The 16991-nt window shown below is 41.4% G+C and overlaps 1 protein-coding gene across 2 annotated transcripts in view; it reads right to left on the reverse strand.

Annotated features, from left to right (window-relative positions):
- Window positions 1-16991, reverse strand: part of arhgef3 (Rho guanine nucleotide exchange factor (GEF) 3) — a 263389-nt gene that overhangs the window by 177100 nt on the left and 69298 nt on the right. For both annotated transcript variants that reach the window (XM_072280419.1, XM_072280420.1), the window contains exon 2: window positions 49-115. In XM_072280419.1, coding sequence (XP_072136520.1) covers window positions 49-115 — 67 coding nt within the window. The remainder of the gene's footprint in view (window positions 1-48; window positions 116-16991) is intronic.

Consider the following 16991-nt stretch of genomic DNA (forward strand, 5'->3'; position numbering starts at 1 on the left):
ATCACAACCCATGACCTTTTGTAAAGAAAAAGTGACTAAGGTACTTACCCCCTTTAAGTTCCAGCCACTGACCACAGAAAGCAGGGAAGAGGTGCTACCTTCCTGTAAGGTAGGCCTAGGAAACAAAAGAAATGGGGTCTATTTACAATCACATCATTCGCCAATAAATGTTAATGTTAAAATGGTGTCATGGATGGGAAGACAAACACAGTAAGTCTACGTTTGATGCATTTGTCGTTTCATCCTTGCAGATGGAGTTAATTCACAGAATCTCCGAAAGGCAAAAGATCTTTTCCAATTTAAGGTTCAAATTATAACGTATAGAATCCTTTTAATGCTTACGTAAGTGGTGAAGAACGTTAGTTTTCAATTTTGAAAGATGCCCAAAGATCACAGATTGGATGTTCATAAAATAGCAAACTTATCCACTGTATCTTCTACAGGCACACATTTCCAAAAGTTGCTTATCATAGCATGCAAGGATTACCTCATTACTTTAGATTTTTTATACTATTCTTGTATAAAATTCAATTTATTAATCACTGTCTAGAGAATTTTGAGACAGCAGACTTAAATTTACTTAGTTTTGGTCTGATCCTTTGTGCATTTCATTTCTAGTAATATTCTGAATTTTTTCCTTATAAAACAGGGGTAGGCAACCTCAAGCACAAATGATTTTCTAGCATGCGTTATTCATTAATTTGAGGTCAAACATAACTAGATGTATTTAAATGGATAATTCCCATATTTCAAGTTTTTTATGACATTTATCGGGCCCATTGTCCACTCATTAATACGCGATCCGGCCCACAGAGGCAAAAAGGTTGCCGATCCCTGTTATAAAATGTTAACTAAGCGATATATATTTTTGATATGCTAAGAATAAGTGATTTCAGTGGTGTAAAAAACATCTGTGACACAAGTACTATAGGCTTCACTCCCGTGGGAACCAATCAAGGACAGACAGGCAGTCAATACCCACAGGAAGGAACACTGCAAAGGTCTCCCCTGCTGCTACTCAGTCCTTAACACAAAACCACTGACTGCATGGCACAACAGTCCTATTCAGACCAGCCTTCTGCCACTCCTGACCAAACGATGACCATGAAATCCATATTCTAACCCGAAACAACAAGGCCTTAACAGTAGACATTATGCTCACTGAAACCCTGAAACTCAGGAGAGAACAGTTTCAGTAACAAATCCACAATTTTGTCATCCATGTCTGGGAAAAGGACGTACCAGACATCTTGGAGATGCCATCATTGCGATCACCTTCAAGAAGACATTTCAGACTGAGGAGTTCTGTGAACGCAGGGTGAATACACCTTTTCACAGGTTACCCAGCCATTTTGCCCCTCAATGGAAAAGCCTCATTTGCCACCTCTGAACTGAGAAAATAAAAGTAAAAGCAAGTCCCATTCAGGACAGCCAAAAGAAAACAAGTGACAAACCAGTAGTTTATTTCTAATGATTTCTAGAGCTTATGTTCTGAAGTCTAGTATTTCATTTGATTTCCTGATTACTGCTATATAATAGCTGGATAAGTTAATGGTCGAAGTATCTAAACTTATTCAACTTCACTAATAATACTTGCCAAGTTCTGATATCAGTCGTTTTTACACTTAACTATATTCTAATACCATACATTAGCATATTAAACTTCATCTGCATTATTTTGCATTCATTCTTCTGTCAGACTAATTTTGTACTTTCTAATTTGTTCCTTCAGACTCAATTGCTCCTTTACTTATTGGACCCATCTGCACAGTTTCTATATCTAATATATGGTAAGTTATCACATTTCGCACCGGCAACAGAACAGCTGACTCAGAAGTTCCCTACTCCAACACTGACATAAGCCAGTCTCAACTGTGATGGTGTGAAACGCGGGTGATTTTTATTTAGTTCTGTTTGACTACTGGGCTGGCCACCCACGGCCACAAAAGCACAAGGAAAAATGGTGGTGGAATGAGTTGGTGTTAAAAAGTGGGAGGCAGAGACTGGTTGTCCAGAGCAAGTACATGAAAATATGGGGTGTGGGGGGGGGGATCATTAAAGGTGAGGTTCTCGCCATCTGTAGACCAAACTTCAACAAAGATCTCCATACAAACCGTAACAAATTTCTTTTTCTTGGCTAATTGGACATCCTGGAGGGAAATGGAAAGAGATCAGGGCCGCAATTTTCCATTCTTTATTGTGTAAGGCCTGATACCTTTACTAATCCAAACAAGTTGAAACATTGGACGGTGTAGGCAGATTTCCTTATTTCAAACTTACAGAGGAAGATGTTCAATTTCAAGGAAGCCTTTGGAGGATGCTACAGATGAAAACAGAGAGAAAAAAATTCGAAGGCACTTGAGTCTGTAGTTTATTTAGCTTATATTCTCTGTCCTAATCAAGCAGCATTTGAGGAGTTGCCTTTTTTCTTCAGGCTCAGCTAAGATCAGCTTAGAACATTCCCAATCTCCTTATCCCTGGTCAAAAATTAAATAAACTGGTTAGAATAAAACTAGCTGATGTTGGCACAAATCACTCCTACATTATAAGCTCAGATGCTAACTGAGGGATCTCCACACACCAATCGCAAATATTGTTGATCTGCAACACTTTTCCTTTTCTTTCAGGAAAACTTCGAAACGACAGGTTCTGTTTTCCTCCTGTGTAATTCATCTCAAATTATATCATGAAATGAATACCTTGTAAAGTAAATCAACTGTCTGCATGCTTAATAACTTGACCTTCATGCATTTCATATTTTTTTATTGCTACAAGCAAAAAAACATTTGACTAGGATGATCTTTCCAGGAGATAACAATCAGAACTGAATAGTTCTGACATGTGGAAGAGCTTAAAGAGACCATATTTGGCCATTGTTCCCACCGAGAAGGCGGCAGTAGGTGATTTTTAAGGTGGTTGAGTAATACCAAACAAGTGAAGCATTGATTGCAGACTCTTGCAGGCACTGTAGCAGAAACGCCCACACAAAATGAGTGATATCTCATTGAATAATGTGTTATACGTGTCATCAAAGCCTGCAGCTCCCATAATTAAGTCCATCACATCACTGAACCTAGTTCTTCCCCCAACAGCTCTATCCATTGTACTGAATAACAGTTTCTTGATGCTGATTTTTTTTATTTCAAGAGTAAATTTTATTGATAACAAAAAAATACAGAAGAATAAAAGTGCAATTAAAAAAAAATTCTTAATGCTGTATGAGGGTGGCAGGTCGGAGACAAGTCTCTACCAAATGAGGTGTAAGGCACTCCTCCCCTCTTCTGTCCACCAGAGAAAGCAGGATCTCCCAATGGCCACACATTTTAATTCCACATCCCATTCCCATTCTGATATGTCAATCCACGCCCTCCTCTACTGTCAAGATGAAGCCACACTCAGGTTGGAGGAACAACTCTTTGTATTCTGTCTGGGTAGCCTCCAACCTGATGGCATGATCATCGACTTCTCAAACTTCCGTTAATGCCCCACCTCCCCTTCATACCCCATCCGTTATTTATTTATTTATTTTTATTATTATTAATATTTTTTCTCTCTCTCCTTTTTCTCCCTCTGTCCCTCTCACTATAGTCCTTGCCCATCCTCTGGGCTTCCCTCCTCCCCTTTTCTTTCTCCCTCGACCTCCTGTTCCATGATCCTGTCATATCCCCTTTGCCAATCACCTGTCCAGCTCTTACCTCCATCCCTTCCCCGTCCTGTCTTCTCCTATCATTTTGGATCTCCTTGCCCCTCTTTCAAATCTTTAACTATCTCTTCTTTCGGTTAGTCCTGACGAAGGGTCTCGGCCCGAAATGTTGACTGTACATCTTCCTATAGATGCTGCCTGGCCTGCTGCGTTCACCAGCAATTTTTATGTGTGTTGCATGAAATTCCAGCATCTACAGATTTCCTCGTGTTTGCCTTCCCTCTTCTAGCCTGTAGGTCACCCTTGGGCAAGTTCTAGCACCTGCTAGGCACCCCCCACCCCCCGATCAGGGTCACATGAAGAGGTGGTTGGTTGTATGAGTAGCCGGTGCATATCACAAGACCTGGTTATGCAACCACTGATGCCAGGCAGACAATCCCTGAAGAGTATTGATAATGGCTGGGGCCACCAGTCTTGTAAAGTCGCTGCCCAGAAGGCAATGATAAACCAGTTCTGTAGAAAAATTTTCCAGGAACGATCATGGTCACGAGACCACGATCGCCCACTCCATATGACACAGCATATAATGATGATGAATGTCATATGGTCACTACATACTGTAGTGTTCACACTTTAGAAACCATATTGCCCTCTGGGTTGATACACCAGTTCATTGCTTGTGGAGCTTCCCCACCTGGCTCATCCCTGCTATGTGTGTATTGAAAGGACCCCAGACTGTGGCCCAACCTCACAGAGCCTTTGAGTTGGCCGCACTAGGCAATCATCATATTGTTGATTAAATGATTAATAGAGAACCCAGGTCTTCTAAAATGGATCATACGCAAGCTAACACATCAAGCTCATAATAGCAGAGTCCAATCTTTGTATAGTGCTAATTTATACATCCCATGCCCAAAAATTGAAATAATGGAAACACATTGTGGGGAGAGAAAGGTGGAACAGCACAAGGCAGGAGTAACAGAAGAGAAAAGCAAAGTAATCTTTCTTTGACTGGAAACTATGGAGCAATGCCAAATAAATCTCCAGGTTATCAGTGCCTGGTTTTTAAAATTGAGGACTATACACCCCATTCCATTCCACTAATGCATTAGCTAATACAATACTCCAATTTATAGTTGTATTTCAAATGTTTGTTGCCTTCTGTGCTCTTGCTCTTTCATTGATCCTGTTTACAGTTACTATTCTATAGATTTTCTGAGCATGCCTGCTGGAAAAAGAAACTCAGGATTGTATGTGGTGACATGTATGTACTCTGATAATAAATTTTTCTTTGAACTTTGTACTTTGAGCACTTGGGCCATGCCATCTTTTCGCAGCTACCATCGAGCAGGAGGTACAAGAGCCTGAAGTCCCACATCACGATGTTGAAGAATATCGGAGTGGCAAGGCAAAAACTCAAAAAAAGACAAACTGAACAATCCTAAAATTTGAGAGAACAAAAGTCTTGCTAGCTCAGATCAGACTGGCGAAGGTTTGAAAGTTCTCCAATTTATGGGGGAAGGGATGGAATGAGGGAGGCTGGTGAAAAGTCCATTAGAATATTCAAAAATTGTAACCATAGATAAGCTTTTTAAGCAGCCAACACTCTGAGTCATAGCCTAGGGATGCAGTGTGGGTTTGAATTAGCAGCTTAACTTCTGCAGATACATTTCCCAAAGTCTATCTGATTCAATTACAGTAAAATGAAGTCAAGTTATTGTCATATGTATGAGTACACGTATGCACCGATGCATTGGAAACCTTACTTGCAGCAGAATCACAGGCACATAGCATCAAATACAATAAGAAGCAATTCACAGGAAAAATATAAATTAAACAAATATGCACAATTTTTTACAAGAAACAATTAGAACAAAAATGGTGAAGTCCATTTTAGTGCAGAGTGCTCCTAGCATTGCCAGACTGTAGTGACCAAGGACCAAATGGCTGAAGAAGGGAAGTAGCTGTTCTTCAACATCGTGATGTGGGACTTCAGGCTCTTGTACCTCCTGCTCGATGGTAGCTGCGAAAAGATGGCATGGGCCAAGTGCTCAAAGTACAAAGTTCAAAGAAAGATTTATTATCAGAGTTCATACATGTCACCACATACAATCCTGAGTTTTTTTTTCCCAGCGGGCATGCTTAGAAAATCTAGAATAGTAACTGTAAACAGGATCAATGAAAGAGCAAGAGCACAGAAGACAACAAACATTTGAAATACAACTATAAATAAATAGCAATAAATAACGAGAGCATTAAATGATAAGATAAAGAGTCCTTAAAGTGAGATCATTGGTTGTGGGAACATCTCAATAGATGAGTGTAATTATCCTCTTTTGTTCAGCAGCCTGTTGGTTGAGGGGTAGTAACTGTTCTTGAACCTGGTGGTGTGAGTCCTGAGGCACTTGTACCTTCTGCCTGATGGCAGCAGTGAGAAAAGAGCATGGCCTGGGTGGTGAGGATCTTTGATGATGGATGTTGCTTTTCTATGACAAAGCTTTATGTAGATTTGCTCAGTGGTTTTGAGGTCTTTACCCATTAGGTACTGAGCCAAATCCACTTCCTTCTGTAGGACTTTCCATTCAAAGGCACTGGTGTTCCCATACCAGGCTATAATGCAGCCAGTCAATACACCTTCCACCATACACCTATTGCAGTTTGCCAAGGTTTTTGATATCATGCTGAATCTCTGTAGTCTTCTAAGGAAGTAGAGGTGCTGTCATACTTTCTTTACAATTACATTTATATGATGGGTCCAGGACAGGTCCTCTGAGATAGTGGACAGCCAGGAACTTAAAGTTACTGACCCTCTCCACCTCTGATCCTCCAATGAGGATTGGCTTATAGACCTCTGGCTTCCCCCTCCTGAAGTCCACAATTAACTCCTTGGTCTTACTGACATTGAATGGGTAATTGTTGTTATGACAGCATTCAGCCAAATTTTCGATCTCCCTCCTGTATACTGATTCAACCCCACCTTTGATACAGCCCACAACAGTGGTGTCATCAGCAAATATGGTGTTGGAGCTGTACTTAGCCTCACAGTCAAAGGTGTAAAGCGAGGGACCGTCGTGAATAGATGTTCCTTTCTTGAGGCAATGCTTCCAGTAGATGCTCCCAGTGGCTGGGAGGAATGTGCCTGTGATGTACTGGGCAGATCCACTACTCTCTGCAGCTTCTGCACATTCAAATTGCCCTAATTGTAAGGATAAGTTCAGAATCAGAATCAGGTTTAATATCATTAGCATATGTCATAAAATTTGCTGTTTCCTGGCAGCAGTACATTGCAATACTTAATGATAAGAACTAGAAATTACAATAAGAATAGATAAAAGATTAAATTAAATAAGTAGTGCCAAAAGAGAGGGAAAAAATACTAAGGTTGTGTTCATTGTCCATTCAGAAGTCTGATGGCGAATGTGAAAAAGCTGTACCTGAAATGATGAGTGTGGGCCTTCAGGGTGTGGGTCCTGAGTCTGTGTACCTTCCCCTTGATGGTAGCAATGAGGAGAGTGTGTTCTACTTCCTGAAGTCCACAATTAATTCCTTGGTCTTACTGACGTTGAATGCAAGGTTGTTGCTGAGACTCCACTCAACCAACTGATCCATCTTGCTCCTGTACACCACCTCACCACCATCTGAAATTCTGCCAACAATAGTTGCGTCACCAGCAAAGTTATAGATGGCATTTGAGCTGTGCCCAGCCACACAATTGTGGGTGTACAGAAAGTAGAAAGATGGGCTAAGCATGCATCCTTGAGGTTTGCCGGTGTTTATTGTCCATAAGGGGGAGATATTATTTCCAATCCACACAGACCTTAGTCTCCCAGTGAGGAAATCAAGGATCCAGTTGCAGAGTGATGTAGACAGGCCCAGGTTTTGGAGCTTGTTGACTAGAACTGAGGGTATGATTGTGTTGAACACTGAGCTGTAATCAATAAACAGCAGCCTGACACAGGTATTACTGCTGTCCAGGTGATCCCATGGAGAGGAGAACCAATGAGACTGCAACCGCTGTAGACGTATTTAGTGATAGGCAAATAACAGTGGGCCCAGGTCCTTGCTTAGGCAGGAGTTGATTCTCACCAAGACCAACCTCTGAAATCACTTCATCACAGTAGATGTGAGTGCCACCTTGCTCTTTGTGGGCACTGGTATGCTCAGCAGTACATCTGTAGAAATTTGTTGGAATGTTCGGTGACAAGCCAAACCTCCTATGAAAGTAAGACAGACTTTCCTTATGATTAGATTGATGTGCTGGGCCCAGGGCAGATCAAATATGTTAACACCCAGGAATTTAAAGCTGCTAACTCCCTCCACTACCGATCGCCCGACGCAGACTGGTACATGTTCGCTCTCGCTACCCTTCCTGAAGTCAACAATTCAGTTCTTTAGTTTTGCTGAGGCTGAATGAGAGGTTGTTTTTACAGCACCACTCAATCAGGCGATAACATCTCATTCCAGTAAGCTGACACATCACCACCTGTGATTCGCCCAGCAACAGAGATGTCATCAGCAAATTTGAAGATGGCATTGGGAGTTGTGCTTAGCCACATAGTCGCCTGTGTGTAGAGTACAGTACACCTGCGTTGATGATGACTTTGAATGGGATGATTGTGCTGACTGCCAAGCTGTAGTCCATGAAGAACAGCCTAACGTACAAGTTCCTGTTGTTCAGATAGGCCGGAGCAAAGTGAAGAACCAGAGAAATCACATCTGCTGTTGACTTGTTGTGGCAGTAGGCAAACTGGAGCAGATCTAGGTCATCGCTGAAGCAGGAGTTGATTCATACAATGACCAACTTCTTAAAACATTTCATTTCAGTTGGTGTAGGTACCATTGAAGCAGGTCGCCACACTCTTCTTGTGCAATGGTGCAACAGAAAACGTTCTGAATCAGATGGGAACCTCAAACTGCAGTAGTGAAAGAATGAAAATGTCCGTAAATACTCTAGCCAGTTGGTCCATGCAAATCTTTAGTACAAAACCAGATACACTGTCGGGTTCTCCTTATTAAAATGAGCATAAAGGACATTGAGCTCATCTGGGGTGATGGCTCGTTGGCACTTACGCTTCTCTTGTAGAAGTTATACTGTGCCAGTCCTGCCACAGCTGTTGGACATCTATCTGTAATTCCAGTTTAGTCTGAAATTGCCTCTTTGTGCTCACAGTGGCCTTCCAGAGATTGTACCATGACTTCTTACACAAGTCTGGATCGCCAGCCCAGAGGCCGCAGATCTCGGATTACGGATCTCCTAGTTCATCCAGGGCTTCTGATTGGGGAAGTCTCTAAATCAGGGGTTCCCAACCCGTTTTACACCATGTACCCCTATCATTAGCCAAACGTTGGGAACCTCTGCTTTAAATGTTTTTGTGGGTACATATGTCCACACAAGTTGGTGACAACTGTGGCACATTCATTTAGGTTTGCTGACAAATGCTTGAACATGGGAGGGGGTTGTGTGTGGGGGATGAGAAGAAAGCTGCATTAGCCCTGAGTAAAGCTACCCCCTCCCCCACCTCACCAGGCTACAATCTGCCATATGGGGGTTGACCGATCTTTTGTCCTTTGAAAATCTCCAGGCAATTATCACTTACAAATATACCAATTCATATCCCAGTTCTTTCTTTTTAAATTAAGTACCATAGCCAGCAGTAAGCATCCAACCAAAATAAGTAAGAGCCACCAAAAAAAATTAATACTTATTTCTACTATTTACAAGTCCATGTTATATATTCATGGACCAGTACTACTCCAGTCTGTCTAGTCACAACAATATTATTTCATTATATCTTTAGTTGAATTTCTTTTGGACCTGTGGGTGCAGCATGCAGTTTTATTGTGAGAACACCCTGCGATGCATCCTGTTGACAAAGCCTTGAAGCATGAAGTACAACCGGATCATTTCTGAATTTTTATTTTTGCTGTTGAGTGATACAAGATTCATTTCTAGTTTATTATCACTGCAGGGAAGCCTAAAATTACCACATCATTTTCTCAGAATGCAGTAATGTTTCTGCAAGGGATAAGATCAAGGTTATAGTCACATTAAAAAAAATCTCTAATTGCGTTCCGTCTCCAAAAGCAACATAACTTTCAATAACATTTGGAACTGCAGGGAAGTAAAAATAAATCTCCATAAAAAATGCCATCATCAATATGAAATGTAATGACAACTACATTGCTAAATCACACAGCTTGATATATCTGATTTATGTTCATTCTTTCTAATAGCTATTACCATAGACGAGGCTGTTGCCTTTTACCTCTATTTTCATTTCCGGACCAATATTGGCTTTATTGGCTGCAAATTCCTTTCAGTCTTCAAACCAGGGTTACAAATAATATGTGGAAAAGGAAATATGTGAAATAAGGGAAAGAAAGACAGAAAATAGAAAGAATGCTGGTCCTAGAATGGTACAGTTGTGAGGAAAGAATACAATCACTTTTCAAAAATATTTGGAGAAAATAAAATCTGAACAAACTTACTATGTACTGTATAACTGACAACTATTTAAAAATCAGAATTTGAACAAATCACTTGCCTCCAAGTACTTAGCTCCATGCTCAGCAGGGCCTTGTCGTATAAATCTCGTAACTTACTTTCAGAAAAAAACTTCTAGTCTTCCTAGTGCGCCCTCTCCTGAATGGGTTTGCATCAATTTTACACCAAGGAACACAACCCCTGACAGCCACAAGCTTCAGAGTTACTCCTACAGACCTGTCGGGAAGTAACTTGAAGCCATTTATTATTTTTCTTAAGGTCACATTGAACTCTGCCATATTTCTGTTTACCTTTCCCCGCAAACGAAATCTGATGTAATGAACTGTAAATTGAGATGTGGAGTTACGTAAACAGAATGGTCATCAAAAGGTTAGTCAAAGTTGCTGCCAGATTTTATGAGCAATACTGCTGTAATGAATAATAGGATTTTCTGAGGAGGTACACTGTCCTTCAGTTTTACCAGAACTTTATCTTCAGCAGACCCTTGGGAGAGACTCTTCTGGGGTGGTTAATGAGATTAATCTAGGAACGGAAGACACTTCCATGGATGGGGCAGCAGATGGCTGCAAGGATGGGCGCGCGTGTAATGCGCGGGTGGTGCGTTTCTTTTTCCACTTACATAGGGCTTCTGCATTCTCCCAGTACGTGGCCTGGATGTTCTTAGAATCCAATGCAATATCGCTGATATATAAATGCTGCTTCTGCATTTTCACTGGTTATGAGCCAGAGGTTCCTAGAAGTCTGAGGATGTTGCACTTCAATGAACCTATGAGCACATCCTTGAATCTTTTCCTCTGTGTGTCAGATAATTTCCTCTTGTGATAGAGTCTTGTGACTTCTTTCTGAAGTCTGGTGTCAGGCATACAGATGACATGGCCCAAACAAAGGAGCTGCCTGGAAATAGTTGGGGTTTTACTGTGGTGGATGTTGTCATGGCCAAGGACAGCAACATTGATTTAGTTGTCCTTCCTGGAAATCTGGAGGATATTTCAGAAGCAGCATTGGTGATATTTTTCTGTGATCAAAATGACTTTTGCTACATACAGGCAAGGATTCCATCATTATGTGGAAAATGGCAGGCGAAGTCTACATTTAGCAGACATCGTTGAACATTCTCCCTTTTTTTGATGGAAGAAAGCCCAGTGATGAAGGTAGTAAGGATGCGTAGGCCTACAACACTGCCTGAAGGAACTATTGATAAATTTCCAGGTGTTGACACAATCAAAATCCAACAATCACAATTGTCTCCCTTTAAATGAATCAGTCTGTGAAGTGTTTTCTCCATTATTCCCATTGACTGCATTTTGCTGAGGCTCTTGATGATACAAAGACAAGTGCTGCCTTCATATCATGGCCAATCACTCTCATCTTTCCACTGGAATAATTTGGCTCCATTCTGTAAATGAAGTGCAAAGCCTTCGTGGAAAAACCCAAAGCCATGCATCAAACTGCATCTTACATCACTTTGATGATGGCAAAGAATATACAAATGAACCGTAATTTTTTCAGCTTAAATTTTCCCTACATTGTGGCATAGTGTCCAGATTGATGCCAGTGTTCTAATTGTACTGGAATAGTTAATCAAAGGCATTACTAGTTCAGGAGTGGACAACCTCAGAACTATAGCTAAGATGTTACTCGTTATTGTTTTGTATCCAATACTCTCAGCTTGAATTTGTGTAAAATGAGTGAATGAAATTGTTTAATTTTCTTTGATGGCAGGGACCTCGGCATCATCCAAGCCACAATGCTCACTAAAAGAGATTGGAAACAGTTCTGCCTTTCCTTTTGCACCTGCATGTTGGGCTCTGCCAGCATTCAGAACTTAGGATCTTTGAAGTCTTCTGCTACTATCAGATGTTAAGTTTTCACAGCTGGTAAAAAGAGGAATTGTAGAACTTTGTTCTGATTCTTTTGTTGTCATGGGGAAGAGCAAGAGATTGGGGTTAAGTGAATAGATCTGCAAAATAATCAACACAATCTTACTAAATCTTTTACCTGCCCATCAATTTATATAGTTCAGAAAAGGAAAGGATTCATTCTTCAAGTAAATCCAATATCCCCTAGAAGAGTTACTGTATAATGCTGTTTTATTAGGTTTAATTTGTTTTGTGAACACTCATATACATTAGCATTTTTCAAATCACATTTGTATGTAAATAATCCACAACACATTTGGTCTGTCCTTACATTTTGCATCAGCTGGCTGTTCACCTGGAAGAGGAAGTGTGATCAATCCCAAACACATCTGTGTCCAATAGCCACTGGACAGTGGCCAGGAACAGGGATCTGACTTCATTTCCTATATTTAGAGCAGGTACAGTAGCTCCCTGCTACTGAAATTAGGTTACAAAATAAAAGAACAAGAATTACTGATTTAACCCCAATTCCATCGATAAATTTGCTAATCTGTCAGGGAAACTTATCAGAATAGATCAAATATGTTCTTGAAATTTTGGAATACAGTATATGAAACTCTTTTACTTCACTGCATTTGGAATATCTACACTCATCACCAACCAAACATGCTGGCAACGTTCTAAGGTGCCCAGGTTTTCCATCTTTTATCTGCTTGGATAACAAATACCTAGAAACAGGTGCTGTGTTAACCACAACAGAGCTAAAATACATTAAGTACAAATGTACAGCAATGCACATCAAATCCGCTTTTTTAAGTTTCTTTATTCCCTACTGACTACTGCACACATGTTTCATGTAATAAAAGCAGAGGCTCACTGCTGGTTGAATATCAATGGCATTTCGGGCTCACAGTTCACACTCAAGACGGCAATTCTAATTTCAGATGCAGTGAGAAAATTTTCATTTCAGTGAAGGTCACAGTGCCTACCACAAGGCTGTGGCTCTTCACACTTCCAGTTCTGTGACATTTACAAACAATAAATTGGATTCAAAATACTTTATGTGACCACTGAGGACAGACTTTGTTAGTCATTACACCTACTGAGCACAGGGTGAGCATCATAATACTCAGTTTCATTTAACATTTCTGCCCATAAATCTCCCTTTATACCCCCTTTATTAATCTTCCACTTTCAAATTAGACGCATGGTTTTAGCAGTTAACATCTGTCTAGCAGCTGTTGGCTATTGAAAAGCAGATCAATTACAAGCTGTATCCTCCATATGGAATGGCACAACACTGGGGTTGCCATGGGAACAGAGAACTGTAATGTCCTTCTGACTCCAATGAGAAGGTGCACTCTGCAAGTACTTTGCCCCAGGTATCTACAGCGCTGTGCTTTTGTTTTTTTAAACTCCAGTAAAAATCCACCAATAAGTACATACAAAACTGAGCTGCCTCTGCTTTTTCCATTAAACAATTGTACATTACATTTGCCTTAATTTAATTAGACCCTTTGTTATGTTTTGTAACTCAAACACATAAAAACATAAATTTATGCCGGGAATAAATGTATAAGTTTCGTTTTTACTTTAGTGAGACTTGCATGTGGTGGCATGATGCCGTATGCCATTTACATACTTTCACATATAACCTGTAATGACTTATTTAAACAATATATTAAACAATATATTCTTAAACAATATATTTACAATATTACTCAAATACTACTGAAATATTAAATACACCCTGCTTAGCTACAAACTCCAACTCAATACAGAGTGCATCTCAACTTATATACAGTGTATTATATAATACAGCTACTATATAGACATCCACAGTATAGTAAATTTTCAATTGTCCCATAGTGGCCTCAGGAGTTAATCGCTGTTGAGGCTTTCTTACTCTTGTCTTTCATGACAAGGGGGATCAATCTACTAGGTAGGTGAGACTTGTGGCTGTGAAACTATCTCAGTTTCTGGGGCCTCCTCTGTGGTGGTTGACTCTGGAACTGCAGGAAGTGGTTCTGACAGCTCTGGACACCTTTCTTTAGATATATTAGCATCCTGAACGATGCATGGCAATCTTCACTGGATAACGTGGATCATAATGTCTGAGTACAATCAACATTTCCTCCACTTTTTGCAAAGCCACCTCACACTACTTTGTCCATTGCCATTTTTTCCCAATCTGCAATAATGAGTTCAAAGGAGGGCAGTTGCCAGGTTTGGCAAGAACCTGTTATAGTACAGGTGACCCCGGCTTTTCGAATGTTCACTTTACGAAACCTCACAATTACAAAGATCTACATTAGTTACCTGTTTTTGCCAACAGAAGGTGTTTTCACTGTTACGAAAAAAGGCAGCACGAGAAAAGCAGCGCGCGCCCCGAGCAGCCGTTCTTCCCCTGATTCAGAACGGCATTCTCGCCGGCATTGCTTAAACACGTGCCTGTGAGCACCTGTTAGCAAGATGAGTTCTAAGGTATCAGAAAAGCCTGAAAGAGCTCGTAAGGGTGTTACACTTAGCGTAAAACTAGACATCATTAAGCGTTTCGATCGTGGTGAACGAAGTAAGGACAAAGTGAGTTTGGCTTGTGGAAGATGACGAAGATGATGTTGGAGAGGTTTTGGCATCCCATGACCAAGAACTGATAGATGAAGAACTGATGCAATTGGAAGAGGAAAGAATAACAATCAAAACCGAATGCAGAAGCTAACGGACCGAAAGTGAAGTTGTCCAGGAACTGAACATGAAGCACCTGCGTGAGATTTTCGCTGCAATGATAAAGTATGACTTTAATTTTGAAAGGGTACGTTGGTTTAGGGCATATTTGCAGGATGGTTTGAGTCCTTACAAAGGACTGTATGACCTAAAAATGTGCGAGGCTAGGCAGTCAAGCAAGCCTTCCACATCAGCCACAGCAGACGACGAACCTCGACCTTCGACATCGAGGCAGGCAGACATAGAAGAAGATGACCTGCCTACCCTCAAGGAAACAGATGATGAGATGACACCCCAGTGTCCCACCACCCCAAACCCCGAGCCGCGGACAAATACCGACCCGCGGAGAATACAGCAGTAGCTGGGAGGCACCCAGCACACCTTTAAGAAAAAAAGCCAAAATAAACAAGCTAATTAATTAGGTGCCGCCCAGCACGTAAATGTCGGGCCAGATCAGAGACGATTGCCGATTGCATCGCCTCTGATCTGGGCCGACAATTACGTGCCGGGCGGCACCTAATTAATTAGCTTGTTTATTTCTGCTTTTTTCTTAAAGATATGTTGGGTGCATCCCGGGCGCCGCTGGACCGCTGCATGCTTCGTGGATCGGTATCGGGTCGCTGCCCGGAGGGTGGGGGCCACTGCACCACCCCAACCTCCGACGACTCAGTCTAACACACCATCATCAGTGTGCTCGATGTCTTCCCAATTCCGGGAAGTGATACTACGCTGTACGTACATTATTTCTACTTTATATTGGCTGTGTATTTTTACGTGTTATTTGGTATGATTTGGCAGCTTCATAGCTTAAAGGTTACTGAGCGCTTGTGCCGTGTTTTTGCCGAGAGCGCTTGTGTGAGATTTTCGTTACGGAGAACAGTGCAGGCAATTATTGTGGAAAAGTATTTCTACTTTATATTGGCTGTGTATTCATCATATCATTCCTGCTTTTACTGTATGTTACTGTTATTTTAGGTTTTGTGTGTTACTTGGCATGACTTGGTAGGTTATTTTTGGGTCTGTGAACGTTCACAAAATTTTCCCATATAAATAAATGGTAATTGCTTCTTTGCTTTACGACATTCCGGCTTACGAACCGTTTCATAGGAACACTGTACCTTCGGATGGTGGGGGAAGCCTGTAATTGATAAATCCTAAAAAAAGAGAGATCCTAGTGATCCATAAATCTGAACCAGTTTCTCAGCCACACATTCGCCTGCCAAATGATCCAATTCTTACCCTCACTGGCACGTGGCACAGGCAGCAATCCAGAGATCACTACCCTGGAGGCGCTGGTTCTCAACTTCCTGCATAGTTCCCTAAAATCTCTCTTCAGGACCTCCTCACCTTGTCTATCTACGTCATTGGTGCCAATACATACCAAGATTTCTGGCTGTTTATTCTCGCCCTTGAGAATGCCACGGACCCGATCCGAGACATTCCTGATCCTGGTACCCGGGAGGGAACATACCATCTGAGCGTCTCTGTTCCTCTGACTAAGGAATCTCCTATCAACACTGCAGTCCTCTTCACTTTTGTGCTCTTCTAAGCCATGGCACAAGATTCAGTGCCAGGAACAGTGTGGCTCCCCGTTGATAGGTTGCCCTCCCACCAATAGTATCTAAAGTTGTATACTTATTATTGAGGGGAATGGCCACAGGTGTACTCCTTCTCCTGACTTAGTTATCTGTCTCCTGAAAGCTAGGGGTGACTACCTCCCTGTAGCTCCTGTCTATCACCTCTTCATTCCCCTGTATGAGTTGAAGGTCATCAAGCTGCTACTCGATGCACCTGGTGCAGATGTGTTTATCTTGTAGACTGGAGGTCTCCTGGACTTCCCATGTCCCACGTACAGTACAAAACACTGCCCTGGAGCCATTCTCACTAAACTACTATGCCCTAACAGACGAGGAATGAACAAATAAGGAAAGGGACAGAGTAACTTACGAGATATTTTACCTCACCCAAGCCTGATGAACCAAAGCCACTCTAAAAACTGATACACTCAAAAGAACGTCCGCTCCACCTGCACTCGAGCTACTTTATCGGCCCCTTCCAATGAATCTCTCTTGCTGATTGGTCGCTCCTCAACTCAGAGACACTGCCGCAAAACTCTGCCTTTAAAATCTCGATCGCCGTCCTGGTTAAAAGGTAGCTCTTTTTATGCACCCCTGACACTAACTGTCCAAGTTATAAGCACCTCCATCACCCGGGACATGCCCTGTTCTCATTGCTACCATCAGGGAGAAGGTACAGTAGC

Source organism: Mobula birostris, chromosome 16 (genome assembly GCF_030028105.1).
Source record: "Mobula birostris isolate sMobBir1 chromosome 16, sMobBir1.hap1, whole genome shotgun sequence".
NCBI classification, from domain to species: domain Eukaryota; kingdom Metazoa; phylum Chordata; class Chondrichthyes; order Myliobatiformes; family Myliobatidae; genus Mobula; species Mobula birostris.